The sequence below is a fragment of the Aptenodytes forsteri genome, unplaced genomic scaffold, assembly GCF_000699145.1.
Source record: "Aptenodytes forsteri isolate BGI_AS27 unplaced genomic scaffold, ASM69914v1 Scaffold46, whole genome shotgun sequence".
Taxonomy (NCBI): Eukaryota; Metazoa; Chordata; class Aves; order Sphenisciformes; family Spheniscidae; genus Aptenodytes; species Aptenodytes forsteri.
Window position 1 is genome coordinate 685,399 of NW_008794774.1, and position 15,814 is coordinate 701,212.

Genomic DNA, 15,814 nt, shown 5'->3' on the forward strand with positions numbered 1-15,814 from the left:
TCCCCCCCCCTCAAATATACCTTATTAAATATTTTATGATTCAGAAAAGTTGCTAATTTTGTTTTTACTATTATCCACTTATTTAAATTGCAACATTTTTACAGATTTTTTTTTTTTTAGATTACTAAATGCTTTCTTTAGGTGGGCTTCTTATTTTTCAGACATGAGGCTTTATATTCCTTAACTCATTTCTCAACAAAAACACCAAAAAAACCCAACAACCTGACATCGATATCCATGGGCTCATATGTACTCTACAGCAGCGGCTGTCATGTAGCTACTATGGTCTCTACTGAGCATTTGAAGGAGGCTTGTTGGTGCTCAGTCCATGTACCAGGGTCGGAGGGAGCCCTTCCTGCCCTGCTGGCATTGGCAGTGCTCGCTGCCAGAGCCAGCTCAGGGCGGCTGGGAGCTGTATGTGCCCTGCACAGCAATCAGTCAGAGATTCCCACCGTAGGCATGGGGCTGCACTAACAGCCTGTAGCCTGCAAAGTAGGCATATGTAGAAATATGTATGGAAGTATATCTGTCATTCTCAGTGATTTAAAGTCTTGCCCTTACCCTGGTTTGGGTAAGGGTAATGATCGGTAATGAACGATCGTTCAGATGCACGTGGCAGTGCTGTTTTTTGTGGCTGAAAGTTAGCTTAACGGCTTATTCAATTCATCTGAAATAAGTAACTTCTCTGTCTCCCCACGCTCCCCCCCATTCTGCTTAGGATTTCAGTTGCATCAAAAATACATAATGCTGGTACTATCTCTCTAGCCATGTATCAAAAAAAACAGGCGTTGTTGAACAGTTTTGAAAGATTTAACTCCTCAGCTTTTTCTGTGCTTACTAGAATGAGGGTTCAGCCTTTGTTCAGTAGGTGAGTTGGTATTAGTGTTAAGCATACGGTTTAAAAGAGCTGTAGACAGGTTCTTATATCCTGTTGATCTGTTGTTATGTTTTACAAAATGGTAGCTCAGTATTTTATGGACAAAACAGATGTAATTTTACCTTTGTAACAACCATTGCATCTGTGCAGTAAGCAGATAAGACTTGTGACTTTTTACTTGATAGTTGAGTGCTGTGAAATATTTTATACATTTTAATGCTTTTTTCTGTTTGATAGCTTTTACCAATTAATTGATGAGATAAATTTGTCAGTTTGAGGTCAACAATGGGAAGTTCTCTGCTTGATACAAAGAAATGTAAACCAATTTTTTAATATATCTTTTCAGTGACAGACACAATCAAGCAGCATGAAACTGCCTTTAACAAACATTAAAGTAGCTTGACAAGACTTTGTGGAGGTAGATTGGCAACACAAAAAGACTGTCCTTTCCTCACATGACAAGTTCGCAGTGTTTTTTCACCATTTTTTACACCCTTAGTGCTATATCAGTAGCTACTGAAAGATGCCCTTTTCAATAGTAAATTCTAGAGTATGAAATTCTAATTTTCTTCACTACATATTTAGACGTTTTAGGACCTACGTGCAGCTTTTCACATCAAAACTGATACCTGGCCTAACGTTCCTTTAACGAAATCCATTCCTGTCTCCTGTCAGCTGCAGTCTCTCTGTGTAATTAAAGCCCCCATTGAAGTCTAAAGGTAGGTAATGAAAAAGTTGCAGTCCCAAAACTTGCACTATAAAGGACACAAAAGTACAGTACTTAAAATAGTGCCGTAAACACTGGCCTCATTTGTGTCACTTCAAAGAAAGCTCCCAGGCATGAGCGTGCATGTAGACCTTCAAGAAGTAGCTGCTGGTTGTATGGTACAAAACTGTGTGGTACTTTCCCCAGTCTGAGTGTTACCCCAGTACCTGCTTCCTCATTCACCAAAATCCTGCTTCGTGTGGCTGAATGACTTCCGTCTCTACAGGGGTGCTCACTTGCATCAAACGCAAATGAATCTGCACAGACCCGCTCTCAGGTTCCTTTCAGATGTGCTCGTAATACGTACAGTCTGTCTGTGTAACTGGTGAGAGGATCGGCTTTATGTAAGTTTGACTGGGAACAGAGCAGAAGAGGCTCCTGTTTAAGGTCTGTGCTCTGGCTACTGAGCAATTGAATGTGTCATTGTGTGTAGCAGTTGGGCTCTGGTCTCAGGGTGCTGTCGGTATTCTTGGAGGGCCAGAGCTAAAGCTGTGAATCAGTTTTTACATGAGCTGTAGACTTACATGACAAAGCAAGGCAATTTGAGTGCACTGTATAAACCAAAGCCAGTATCCAAAATAAGAGATCTGAGAAACTGTGGAAGGAGAATACTTTGTTGGGCAAGATCTAACCTCATACTAAGCAGTTCACAGTCTGTTAGAAGAGGGGTTTCATGCCTTCTCCGGAATAAGAGGAGAGGATTAGATGGAACTACAAGGAAAAATTGATGTCATACAGAAAAAAGTTAAGTTTGTAACTGCTCAGTAAAACTCATCATTCTAGTTCATTAAAAAAAATCAGAGATTTATTTCAATATTAATCTCTGCCAGTATTTTGTTTTGTGTAGAAGCTGTTACTGCTGTGGCAATTCGACAAATCAGAACTTAAGCTTCATAATTTCATACTTTGTTGGATAAATCCAGCTGAAAAGTTAAAATCCAGAACATGACAACACTTAGAATTCTGACCAATTTTATTAGAGTACTAACATTGGTAGGTAAAAAAACCAGTATGAAATACTAACACTAGCAATGCTAGTGGCAATACGTGAAGTAAATGAAATAATCTACTTCATCTTTTTTTACAGAATATAAACAATTACTCCTGCAGTTAATATTCATTACTATTGCCTTATGCATCTGCATCTTTTCTACTTTTTTTAACCGTATCTTCCATGCCACTTTGCAAATTGGGTGTTAATTGTTAAAACTTTAGCACAAAACAGACAAAATGCGGAATCAAGGCAACTTCAACATCAACTGCTGTGGAACAATCACATTTTGTTTACACCTAGCATACTGATTGTATTTACATTTTAACTGAGCAGTGATTCAATTAACAAACATGGTGATTATCCAAAATATACACAGTATATAAATCCCCTATCAGGTCTGGGAGGAAAAGGCCATCCTGATGGACTCTGAAATCCAGGCAGCTGGAAGCGGTCTTACGAAGATGCTCTTTTCTGTTCAGAAAAGGGAGATTCGTAGGCTTCCATTGGTGGGCAGGTACAAACCAGATGTTGATCTCCATATATGTCATCAATGCGAGCAATTGTGGGCCAAAACTTGCTTTCAGGCTTCACAAATGGCTAAGTACAGAAGAAAAAACAACTATTTTAATTTTCCTACTGAGCAAATCTACATAATTGTAATTGACATTAGAAATTTTAAGAATGACAAATGCTGGAAAAGTGGATTTTTTAAAGTGAAGACATACTTCAAATCTATTTGCAGTCCCTGAAAGTTAACAAGCATGTATAATAGAGTTGGCAGTCAAAAGAAGATTTAGATTTTCAAAAAAGCGTAACCATGTCCTCTAACAAGTGCTTGCAAAGAAGCAGTTGTCATAGGATAAAAGAAAACTATGACCCTTTGAATAATTGGCTTACAGATAGGAACCAAGGAAAAGTGGAGGAGACTACCAAGACCTGTGCTGTTCAATATAGTTATAATATATAGAACAAGGTGGCAAACTTCACAGGTGAAGTTAAATTCTTCCTCTTTGAAGCAGCACGTAGCAATAAAATAGATGCAATTCAGTTTTAGGTGAGAAAAGTCAGTTACACATATATTTAGCTGTTAAGATTGTGGAAGCAATTTTATGTAGTGCTCTGAAGAAGTTTGATGTATGCAGCTCCAATTTGACCTTTATTTGTAGCAGGCTCACATTGGTGTGGCTTGCCCCATGCTGACTGTGCATCTTGTCAAACTCGCATCCAAGTTCCGTGGAGCAGCGCTTCGAATGTCGGGACGTGGGACTCTGTTTTGGGAGTCCCTGGTGCAGTATGTCAGAACTGAACGGGCTGTTTCCAATAGGAATGTGCAATATTGAAGTGCTGAGATTTAGAAATCCAAGCTTGCACTTCCTGTGTAGAGCCTTTTTTTTAAGATCTTTTTTCCTTGTCTTGAAAAACAAAACTAATGGAACTACTGTAGAGCTCACACACATAAAAATTGAGCAACAGTAAAAATGTCTCTGAAGTTTTTATTCTTGCCAGATTACTTCATCTCCAACTGACCAGAAAACCACAGAGCAGAAAGCACATTTATATATTACCACACCAGTAGTATCCCATTATTTACTCACCAGTGGGAATGCTGCCACTTCTCTGGAATAAGGACGATCCCACTTGGAAGAAGTGACACAGTTCAGAGTATGTGGTGACATCTACAAGCAAAAAGACATGTTTAGGACATGAAATTACTGAATTCAGTTGAACATATCGGTGTGAACCCTCCCTCAAGTTCACGTTACTACATAGAAATAATTGCTGTCTAGAGAGTCTCTTGAGAATACCATTTATCTGGGGAAAAAAAGGCAGATTTAAAACAGGAAGCAAGCCAGTATCTGCATTTTTTTTTTTAAGTTTGCCTGAAGATACTACCCAAAGTTTGAATATGATTCCAGCTTTTCACTAAATCCCCTCGGTATTTAAAGTCAGTACAGCATTACAAGAGTTGAACAGAACTTAAGCCTGTAGCAATTTTGTGCTGCAGTTGCTAAAATCATTCATTCAATCTTTATTTTACTGTCAGTTTCAAGGTCATTCCACTTCCCTTCTTAAACCAGATAAATAAGCAAAAGGCAGATTAAAACAGGAAGCAAGCCAGTATCTGCATTTTTTTTTTAAGTTTGCCTGAAGATACTACCCAAAGTTTGAATATGATTCCAGCTTTTCACTAAATCCCCTCGGTATTTAAAGTCAGTACAGCATTACAAGAGTTGAACAGAACTTAAGCCTGTAGCAATTTTGTGCTGCAGTTGCTAAAATCATTCATTCAATCTTTATTTTACTGTCAGTTTCAAGGTCATTCCACTTCCCTTCTTAAACCAGATAAATAAGCATCTCTCCTTCATTACTTTAAGACGGCCTTGAAAATTATAGATCATGTGCTTGCGTAAATAACTTTCTCTACTCTGTCAGCAAAGGCCAGACTTCTGACTTGAAAAAGTCAAAATTCAAATTTTGAAAAAGTTTAAGATTTCTAAAAAAGTCAAATTTTAAGAAGTTCATGTGTTCCCTGTTGCACACAGTTATTTTCGAGAGTACTGAAAGACCAGGAAGCACGCTCACGTAGTTTCAAGTAAGTCTCAACGGTTAAGCTGATGCTGGTAACTTGCTCTACATGCCATCTTACCTTTAGTGGGTTAATTTGGGGGTCCATCCTGCCCTCCTCTATTTCAGCAATTTCCTGCCGAATACTGATCATTGCATCACAAAATCTGTCCAGCTCTGCCTTGTCTTCAGACTCTGTTGGTTCAATCATAAGTGTCCCTGCCACTGGCCAGGACATGGTTGGAGCATGAAAACCTGATAAAGAAGAAATCAGTCACCGACAATAGGTTATGAGTTAATACATGCATTAGCTAGCAATTAATTCACAAATTCAACCCTTTCTGTAATCTTTACAGGACTGAACTCACTGGTAGTGTTGGAAGTGTACGGTAGAGGTAAGACAGACTTTTAAAGTATCTTAGTTTTTAACACTGAAGGGTAATGCCATTGTATTATTTACAATAGAGTTACACACTGATTTTATGAAACGCTCTTAAAACCTGCTCTTTTTGCTTTGTTACTTTTCAGCCCAAAGTATATTGCTTCTTTCCCAGGTTATTTCTGTTCCTGCTGTTCACTTCAATAGAAATGTTTTGTCACTGTACCTTCTTATGAGAGGCTGAATGGCCAGGTGAGACAGGTATAGATTTCTGCACTGGTAAACAAGGTAAAAAGAAAAGGTGGTCTCTCGCGTTCCCTTCCTGCACTACTGCTAATTACAGCCTCCTGACACTTCTCTTTCGGCTGCAGAGGATGGAACTTTACTAAACTTATCCATGTAACTCACCTCCATACCTACTGAAAAGTCTATTTAAAGTGGTGCATCCTATTTAAGGCCATAGCAGCCCCCTTACAAAGAGCAGGAAGGGTGGGTTTTTTAGTATCGCAGCTGGGCTTTGGATTATTCACTGACGAGGTATTACTGGTTAGGGTTTTAACAGCTTTTATACACATTTGTTAGAAGCACAGTTGCATAGGATCAAGCAGTTCAATGGGTCATCTTGTCTGGCAGCCAAAGAGTAGCCATGATCAGATTCTTCAGAGCATGTGTACAAAACTGCCTAAACTGTATCAGGATGGAAGTGTTTAAATCCTATTATCCTAGTTCGAAAGTATTTCTTTCTTTTTCTTTTTTCTTTTTTTTTTTTTTTGTTGGAATCTTGCTAAGCTCTTGGCTCCAGCCCACTGGCTCCAATGGTTAAGAGTCATGTAATAGCAAATTTGAAGGGGCAGTTTACAAAACTGGGGAGGTACCAGCAGACTTGTAAGTAGCTACTACAACTCAATTGATGCAAATATCTCTCTAAGCCGTTAATGAACATGAGACCTGAAATGATTGTGACAGATTCACCATCCATAAGCACAGGACTAGAATGTTTCTGGCTCCCTTTAGAAGAGATTTAGGAAATTCTCAGTTACGCTGCTATTTTTAGAAAATGACATTTGACTTACCGTAATCCTGAAGTCTCTTAGCAAGATCTACAGCTTCAATATTTGCTGTTTTTTTGAAAGGTCTCGTATCCAAAATGAATTCATGGGCTACATAACCTGTGAATGAAAAAGTGTACACTATGTTTACTTATTAGGAGAATAATGCAATCTACCAAGCAGTCTATTCTGATTGGTTTTGTGGAGAACATGACAGAAAGACAGATTAAAAAATATCCACTTGGGCAAAAACTCAAACCTGAGAAGTTATCAGGTAAGAGATATACAACTCAGTATTTGAAGACTGGCCCTCTGAGTCCCACGTCACATTAAGAAGAGGCCTCATTTCCAAAATCAGAACTAGGAAAGGGTGGTCAAAGTAGCTCCTATAATTTACAAGTACTCTGAAAAATAATTGGATTTGTTAGTGGCCCAACACCATTTGGGTCTTAGGCTATCCTGAATTAGCCATGTACAAGATAATCAGTTTCATGTTATGCCAGAGAAAAGCTCAAATCTGGGGTTATAGAGAGGCTAAAGACATAAGTTATGTAAATTTATATCCATGATCCTGGAGAACCTTGTTCAACTTCATTGCTGAATCTTTTGAAATTTGCAACTTCCATTCACTTCTGTAAGGAAATAATATATTCTCTTAAAATGCAACCTGCAGGTTTAGCCAAGGTGTACTCCATTAAATTTAAGACATATATTTTGAAGAGCATACATATTGTACTCAACTGTTCTTTGGTGCCATTCAGCTTAAACAAGAAAAATAGCATTCTCTGATAGTTACTCTAGTATAACAGATAATTTTTTCACCTGCTGCAAGACGGGAGAACCATAGCAGGGAAGTAGAATGTGGCTAAAGTATTTTGCATTGCCAAGGGGATTCTCTCCCATCTCACAAAGAAGAATAAGGAGCAGAAATGAGAGAAATTTGGGTGGGGTTTTTTTTCAGAGGAAGTGTGCAAGGCAAAGTACAGGTCCAAAAATTGCTTCCAGTTCTTAAATTGTTGTGCCATTGGTTATGGGAGATTTGGAGACCTCAACTTTGTTGCTTCTCCTTTTTCTACTGTTCAGTAATCTGCTACTAGACTTCAAGGAGAACAATCTGGTTTACTCCATCTTTTGTCATCATTTCATCTAATTACAAACTGGCATTTTTTCTTCTACTTCCAAGTATCTCAGTTTCATTGCAATACCTCCACAGAAGCAGTGTGGCAGGTTATTTCTCAACTTGTGAACAACATCAAGAGAAGTTTGAGATGCAGTTGTCACGTAGTATTAAAAAAGAACCATATTGCAAGCCAACTTCTACACTAGGAAAAGAAAAAGTCAGCTTTGTAGAAGAAAACAAATTGTCCAATACTTGCCTCTTGCTCCTCTGAAAAGGATTTTGTAGTGCTTCTCTAGCCTCTTTGCCATGTAGTTTGCATTTAGTATGGCAATCTCAGAAGCATGTTTCAGACCCTTTGCTCCCATTGTCTGAAAGAGGAATAACATGAAGAAACAAATCTAAAACCACTCCCAAGCAAGCTAAGTGTGTGCTTGTACGGGCAAGCATGATAGACAACAGCACCTTAATGGCTAGTTTTAAGGCAGTCACACTGCTATTACACTTTTCCACACTACACTCACAGAAAAGCACTGGGTATTACTTGAGAGCAACTTTAGTATACATAGCTTATGAGACTGCTTACTATAGAAGAGTTTTTGCTTAAAGTCAACAAGTGAACAACCCAAACCTTTCCTCAAACTGAGAAGCTCTGAAGTGAATAGAAAAAAGTGAGCAGAACTCAAGAATGTCATCAGCACACTTGTAAGAACTGCACATGCTGCCTGGCACCATCCTTACCCCCAGGGAAAGAGCATCCAGAGAGCTGCCCAAAAAGCTATGTGTGCTGTCCATACAGATTATCCCAGCAACTCAGACTCTGCTTGCTGGTGTCATATCACATGATGCTGCGCATTAACAAAGACCAGAGCCAAATGATCACTGACACACTTATTTCTCTCTTAAAGCACTGCAAAAGGACAGTGCTGGAATTGAGCTGTGGTTGAATTTCTTAACACTGCACTTAGAAGTTAAGTTGGCAAAGGAGAAAGCCAAAACAGACTTCAAGGTATCGCCTTTAGATGGGATAGTGTAAACAGATGGCACTTTGCGTTGTGAAGAAGCAGTTTCCCTTAAAAATTTACTACAGTTTAAATATTCTGTGATAGGGACCAGCTTACAGTCACGAGTGATTTTTACCCACAGCTGAAAAGCCACCATGGAAGTTGTACCAGCTCATATTTGCTCATTTCAAATTCCAGAAGAGCTGGTTTCCCCGGGAGCGGAAGTTTCCATGGTTAGAGTATCAAACTGGCTATAGGGTACTCGGAATGACACTGCACTTACGTTCACCATTCCAACTCTTTCTCTCACTGAAAGCTTTAAATGTTGCTCAGAGTTCCAGCACACCAGCTTCTCAAACAGAATTTGAATTTACACTCATCTCTGTTGGTTGAATACTTCCATATATATAACCAAGCATTTGCAGGCTTATCACTACATTGCAAGCCGTTAAAAAATTACATAGATCATAATCAAGTTGTCGCACATCCAAAGCCAAAACTAAGTTCAGTTTTCAAATTCAGTAAAATCCCCTGGAATTCAAGTTCTTATTAAACAGATTTTGGAAAGTTAAATGTTATGTACAGGTCAAGTATAAAAATACTGCAGCATACAACCAAAAATATTCTTGGAAGAACAGTAATTACCAAGCAGCTTTTAAACATGAAAACGTCAATGTCAGAGACAGTGGAGGGGCAAGCCTGATTGCAGCTTTCTGCCTTGTGTCCACTTGTCTCAAGAATTATTACAGACAAGAGACAGAAGAATTAAGCAGGCTGCATAGATACAGCAGTTGTCCTGCCATTCTTTCCTATTGCAAGAGATGGCAATAGGCTGTTCATTGTCCTACTGGAAAACAAGGAGGTTCAAAGGATGTAAATAACCTATGACTGTGCCATAGTCATATGCATTTCAGCCTGTGCAAACATCTTATGGCAAGTTGCTCTTAAACCTGTTCATGTGGTTCCAGTAGTCCTCAGACTTGCTGAAACTGAAACAGACCCTCAGCTGATACTCCTTATAAAAGTACACACCTTGATATACACCCAGGAAATTGGCAATATAGCACTGGAACCCCAAGGTGCAGCACTGACAGTACCCAAAGGACATGCATCCTTATCCGGCTGTATTTTGATGACAGGGTGGGTGGGCAAGTAGGGAGCCAAATGCTTCTTCCTAAAACAAAAACATTGATTTTAGAACTTAAATGTGTGTTCCTGTGTTACCATTTCTGGACAGTTTCAGCAGTAGCTTCTCTTCACCTTCCTTCAAACACAGTCCTCCAGGAAGTCTGGTCTATGTCTTCTTCAACAGAAAGTTTATTAACATAACTGGTGACAATGGAGGATGGCACTCAGTTTTCAAGCTATCAGGAGATATTCATGCAGCTATCCAAATCAAAATGATTTTTTTAAAAGAGTAAGATTATTTTCTTTTAAAGGAATATGATGGTCCTATAGGATAGATTCACGTACTTCGTGTACCGCTCTGCGTTCTGGACTACGTACAATATCAGCCCTCAAAGTGCACAGATCATCTCTGCATTTACTCAGAAAGCAGACTGCTGAGTGAGGTCTACCATACACGCTAAAGGGCCAACGTGAAAGTCAGGGTTTAGGCATACACATGAACCTCACCATTCATGAGATCAGCACATGACTATCCTGGAGAAGGGCAAAAGTTTACAAACAACAGTACACCTCTCCCATTCATGGCTCTGTACTTCAGTGAACTGCCAACCAAGATTCACTAAGGGCTTAGTTTTTTTTTAAAGAAAAGGCTAATAAAGAGATACCCACACTCCAATTGGTCCCATTCCAGGTCCTCCTCCTCCATGGGGAATGCAAAAGGTTTTGTGAAGGTTTAAGTGAGAGACATCAGAGCCATAATCTCCAGGACGACACAGGCCCACCTGTGAAGGGAATACTGTGTCTGAAAATATTCTTTACATGCCATTTTAAGACCTGTTACTTCATTCAAGAAAAACAGCTTGAAAAAGATGTTATATGTTTTTCCATTTTTCTTCAATGTGATGTATCATGAACAAGAATTGATGCAAACAATTTTTTGCTTTAGGAATTCTTATTCATGTCTGTAAAGAATGTCTTTGACAAAGATTAGGCAGACTAAGCCAATTTCAGTGAACAGTGAACAACTCATACATCTTACAACACATTTCAGGGCAAAATCAGATAAAAGAGAATTATTTTCACCATCTAATTTTTATTACTGTTCTTGGAACCCTCACCTTCTCCCCTAAACACTGTGCCATCTTGTGAGGAAGCTGTGTTATGGTCTGAACCGAGTACTGCTGTGCTATTTTTATTCCAAGGAAACGTACACTCCCAGTGGTAATAAATCTACCTAGGAGATTTTGTACCTGGGCATTCATATTTGCTCCGTCTAAGTAAACCTGGCCTCCGTGTTTGTGAATCAGGTCACACACATCTCCGATATCCTCTTCAAACACACCATTCGTGGAAGGGTAAGTGATCATGATAGCTGCCAAGTTCTCTTTGTGCTTGTCCACCTGGTGTCAGGGAGGGAGAGAGAAAAAAAAGGTCATTGAGGCTCCTAAAGCTTCTTAAGAGAAGATTTTTACAAAAAACATGTAATTAAGGTCATCAAGTGTTTCATAGGTGAGAAGCAAGTCTGTCAGCAGGTAGTCTAAGTCATTTATAGTCAGCAGAAGATACTGGGCTCTTTCCTTCAGCTATATCTATGGAAAAAGAGTTTTCTCAATAAATCAGAACTTTAAAAAAGGGAAGAGGCATGGTATTAAAAGACGTATGTATAATAGTAACTTCTGGGACCTTAAGACAAGCCAAGTGGAACATCTGGCCTTCAAGGTAATGTGGTCTAATGACCATTCCACTGCTTACAGCAATACAGTTCTATGACTACCGTAAAAGCCTGCTCAAATATGTATTTTTGGAAATGTGTCCTGCTAATCCCTTGGATTCCCAAGATTCACCTGCAGCCTATCTACTCAAAAAAGTGAAAAGTTGCCTAGCAACACCTTCCGCAGCAGAGGTGGGCTTGAACTTTGCTAAGCAAAGGCTAAAGTGCAGTTTCAAATGCTTCACACTCAGGAATATGCTTCATTCACTTCAAATAGTAGATGTAGACCAAAAAGGTCTGCTATAAAAGAGCCTACTGTGTGGAAAGACTCTCTGAGCCACTCCTGCACCAAAGATCCTCAAATTAAAGGAAATCTCACAAGTGTCACATGGCTAGTGTCTGAGTGAGCAAAAAAATGAAAGAATTACTTATCCTTTTCAAGCATGTATTCACTATTATTGTCCTATTTTCTCTCAAAGAAAAATCTGATTCAGCTGCCAACACTATTAGCTGTAAAGGAGAAGAAGTGTTCCTGCCTTGAAAATTAAAGATGATTAAATACTCACCATTGCTTTTAAATGGGAGATATCAATACTCCCATTTTTATCCACTTCAATTGGCTGAATCTTCATCCCTGCCATTTGTGCACTTGCTGGATTTGTACCATGAGCAGATTTAGGAATAAGGCAAACCTTAGAAGGTAAAAAGAAGCAGGGGCTAAAGTATAACTAGTTAAAAAATCTTATAGCATTATGGTCTACACTCAGCCACAACTCATTATCAAAGTTTTCAAAAGGGATCTTGAGGGAATGTTTACTGGCAAATTGGCACTTGTACTGAAGGATGCAACCCGATTTTCTTTGAAGAAAATCCATTCAAGTATCAGCATCTAAATACTCATTAGGAAACTAAAGTTTCATTTGTTGCATAAATCTTATTTAGGGCTGCAGTTCCAGAATATTATCTCAGATACTCACATTTAAAATACTTTCCTCTCACCCCCCTTTTTTTTAAAAGACTAATTTTTTTACAGTACTCAGTCTCCACATGTACAATGACTTGAAAGGAAAAACTAATTCCAACTTTCCACCACACCTCCAGCTGACTTCCAAAGCATTTTCTTCTGTATTCTATTCAAAACAAAAATGTAGACTGAAATATTTTGGCTATAGCTAAGAGGTTTCAGGCAGCTACTTACATGCTCTATACAGTTAATTTAAAAAGAAAAAAAGATAAGTACTTTTGCTTAAATAAATGTAGGTTAGTGATAGTTAGGAAAATGGAGCTCAGGATATTTCCAGACATTTGCTAGGAACTCCACCCCTTCTAAAGACAATAATTATACCTTCTCTAAAAAAAATCCTTTGCTTCTATTCAATGTGGGTATTGAAACATTTGGCTATTATGATTCTCTTTGAAGGATTAACTTAACTAAGTTTATTAAGTAAGTTACTCAAACTTAGCTGCATTAAATAACTGACAGTAAGGCACTTTGTTTTCATGAGAAACTGCACGATGGTCTCTACCTCATGTTCCATAAAGATGCTGAGACAAATATTAATTACTTTAAAAGCTATTCCAAGGAACTGACCCATCTGACTCAGCACCTGGATATTTGCTCTTCTTGCAGTGAACTGTCAATGTTTTACCGTGCAGCTGTGCTGAAAGGAAACACAAGGATCCCAGCCCCAGTGCCGGGAAGCACTGTGGCACATCTGTAGTCATTTTAGTTGCATAGCAGAAATGTGAAGTGAGTCTAGATTGCCACCCAGTCTTGCTGGGTTGCACCTGCAGCTGCTGGGCACAGAAGTTACTGATCAGGCAACAAAGCGGACAGACATGAGCTGTTATTTAATGTCGGTACTGTTTTTCCACGAGAGGGCACCAAATCCAAATGAGGCCGACTGCAAGAAGCTTGATCTGCTGGTTTACTTACTTTCTCCAGCCCAGGAGAAAAAGTCCCTTCAGTTGAAAGGTCAACATTTTGTGGGCTTTCTTCTTTTCTTCCCCCCCCCCTTTTCCCCCCAGATTATCTTGATTTTACTGTAATATTTGAAATCTGTTAAGTGTGAGTAACTGCAAGCAGCCCGCAGACTCTTCTGTGCGGTTAACCTCTGGCTATTTCTGAGCATAGAAGAACCATAGGCACTCACAGAAGGCCAAGGTTCTTGCATAGAATGAGAGAAACAGCAAAGCATGCATGGATAATCAGAAGATAACTGTCCAAGGAATAAAATTTCAACCTAATTTCACTTCCCACTGAGTAAAACTACTCACAAAACAAAGCTTGTTAAGTGTAAAGAGGGGCTGATTTCAAGAAGTTTGAGGTGATCTGGATGCAACAAAGAAATAAAGACAGAGCAAGACAACACTCACTATTCAATTTTAGGTAGTTTCCTCACACAGAGGTTATAGTTCCCAGGAGGTCAGGACAACGACCCCTCATTTTGAGAAAGCAAATGAGTTCCAAAGCCAACTATAAAATCAGGTTCAGAAAATATGGATATTATTGCACTAAGGAATTTTCCTACCATTTAAAGCCAGCTCTATGAGTGTGTGAAAGAGGAAGATCTAACTAATCTCAGATTTCTGAGAAGTTTTTGATGTGGTCCTAAAAAATGTTCCTAAACTAATTTCCAGCGGGGTAAGTGGGAAGGTTCACATGGATAAATATTTCATGAAAACACAGGAAAGAAACAAAAAGATAGATGTTCAGTTTTCACTGTGGAGAAAGGTCTATCCTAATAGAACATTATAAATACCTGTGCTGGTTCCCTAGCATTTCAACTCACTCAGTATTGGTTTATAGTGGAGACATACAGTGAAATGCCAAATACCCTGTTAATACAAAATCACCCAGGTTACTAAAAGAACTGATTGCATAGTTCAGAAAAGAACCCACAGTACTGAGTAATAGCATTCAAAAAAGAATGTACTGGAGCCAGACTGATCTAGAATATTACACAAGAAAACAAATCTTAACAATACACAACTGGGATCATAGTTTTGAACCTATCGCCACTCAAAAGATCTTGCAGTGTTGTGGGGGCGGGGGGTTGTGGTGGTTAGCAACTGCATTAAAAACTAGTAAGGAAATAGAAAACAAAGAAAAAGAAACACGGAAGCTCTGAGGATAACCAAAGCTATGAGACAGCTTTTTTGAGAAAGGTGGACAAATAACTGGAATCCAACTAGGAAGACAGAAATGAGGATGGATAAGGATATAATGAAAATCTCAGAATTAACACATGATATGCCAGCTGTGAACAGGGGAAAACTGTTCATCACCTTTCAAGAGTGAGAGGGTATTAGATGAAATTGTAACATGTCAAGTTCAAAAAAATAAGAGGAAGCATTTCTTATGAAGAAATAGGATTATATGATACTGGGTGATGAAGCCACAGAGCATTTTCTCCAAGATACTGTAAATATCAGAAGCTTCCTCATAAGAGGTCAAGTAATCAGATTTAATTGCAGAAAAATGCATAAGCCATGCCTTTGGATTCCTTTGGATCAGCAAGTTCCCAAACCTCAGATATGTAGAAGCTGGGGCCATGTGCTGGGTAAATACCATTGTATACTTGCTTTGTCCTTGTACTCCTTGTTGTAAGAGGAGTCTATCAGTCTGCTGTTGACCACTGTAAGACTGGATGCTGGGATTGACAGACTTTTGGTCTGGGCTAATCTGGCTGTTCTTATATCACAAACATGCAATCATCTCTCCAAAATGAAACTTGCTACCACCGACTTCTCACATTTATGTATTTCAACCTATTTCATTTCCAATTAAACTTGTACCTAAACCCTACAACTAACACAGCCTTTCTTCCAGGCATGACAGATTGTTCAGAAAGCACCTAAAGGAACAATATTACTTTCAGATTTTTTAGCTATAACTGCCTGCCATTAAATGCAAATAAAGAATTATCTTTAAAATAAAATAAGTATTCAAAATTCTATTAAACATAGTGTACTAGGAAGAATTGATTCCTTTGGGGGGTTAACTACAGTTGTGTCCTGGTTTTGGCTGGGATAGTTAATTTCCTTCCTAGTAGCTGGTACAGTGCTGTGTTTTGGATTTAGGGTGAGAACAATGTTGATAACACACCGATGTTTTAGTTGCTGCTAAGTAGTGCTTACACTAGTCAAGGACTTTTCAGCTTCCCATGCTCTACTGACTGAGAAGGCTGGAGGTGCACAAGAAGCTGGGAGGGGGCACAGCCA

At 38.9% G+C, this 15,814-nt stretch overlaps 2 protein-coding genes across 3 annotated transcripts in view; one reads left to right on the forward strand and one right to left on the reverse strand.

Annotated features, from left to right (window-relative positions):
* UHRF2 (ubiquitin like with PHD and ring finger domains 2) overlaps nucleotides 1-34 on the forward strand; it is a 95,979-nt gene extending 95,945 nt beyond the window's left edge. For both annotated transcript variants that reach the window (XM_019470768.1, XM_009274267.2), the window contains exon 16: nucleotides 1-34. This exon is cut by the window's left edge and continues 1,066 nt beyond it. The gene's annotated coding sequence lies outside the window, so the exon portion shown is untranslated.
* A 2,568-nt stretch (nucleotides 35-2,602) lies between these two features.
* Nucleotides 2,603-15,814, reverse strand: part of GLDC (glycine decarboxylase) — a 43,876-nt gene continuing 30,664 nt past the window's right edge. Inside the window, exons 16-24 of the mRNA XM_009274269.2 lie at nucleotides 12,157-12,282; nucleotides 11,130-11,279; nucleotides 10,549-10,661; nucleotides 9,784-9,925; nucleotides 8,007-8,118; nucleotides 6,655-6,750; nucleotides 5,285-5,457; nucleotides 4,233-4,313; nucleotides 2,603-3,234 (exon numbers count right to left, since the gene is read on the reverse strand). Of these exons, the coding sequence (XP_009272544.2) occupies nucleotides 3,091-3,234; nucleotides 4,233-4,313; nucleotides 5,285-5,457; nucleotides 6,655-6,750; nucleotides 8,007-8,118; nucleotides 9,784-9,925; nucleotides 10,549-10,661; nucleotides 11,130-11,279; nucleotides 12,157-12,282 (1,137 nt within the window). The 3' untranslated portion in view covers nucleotides 2,603-3,090. The remainder of the gene's footprint in view (nucleotides 3,235-4,232; nucleotides 4,314-5,284; nucleotides 5,458-6,654; nucleotides 6,751-8,006; nucleotides 8,119-9,783; nucleotides 9,926-10,548; nucleotides 10,662-11,129; nucleotides 11,280-12,156; nucleotides 12,283-15,814) is intronic.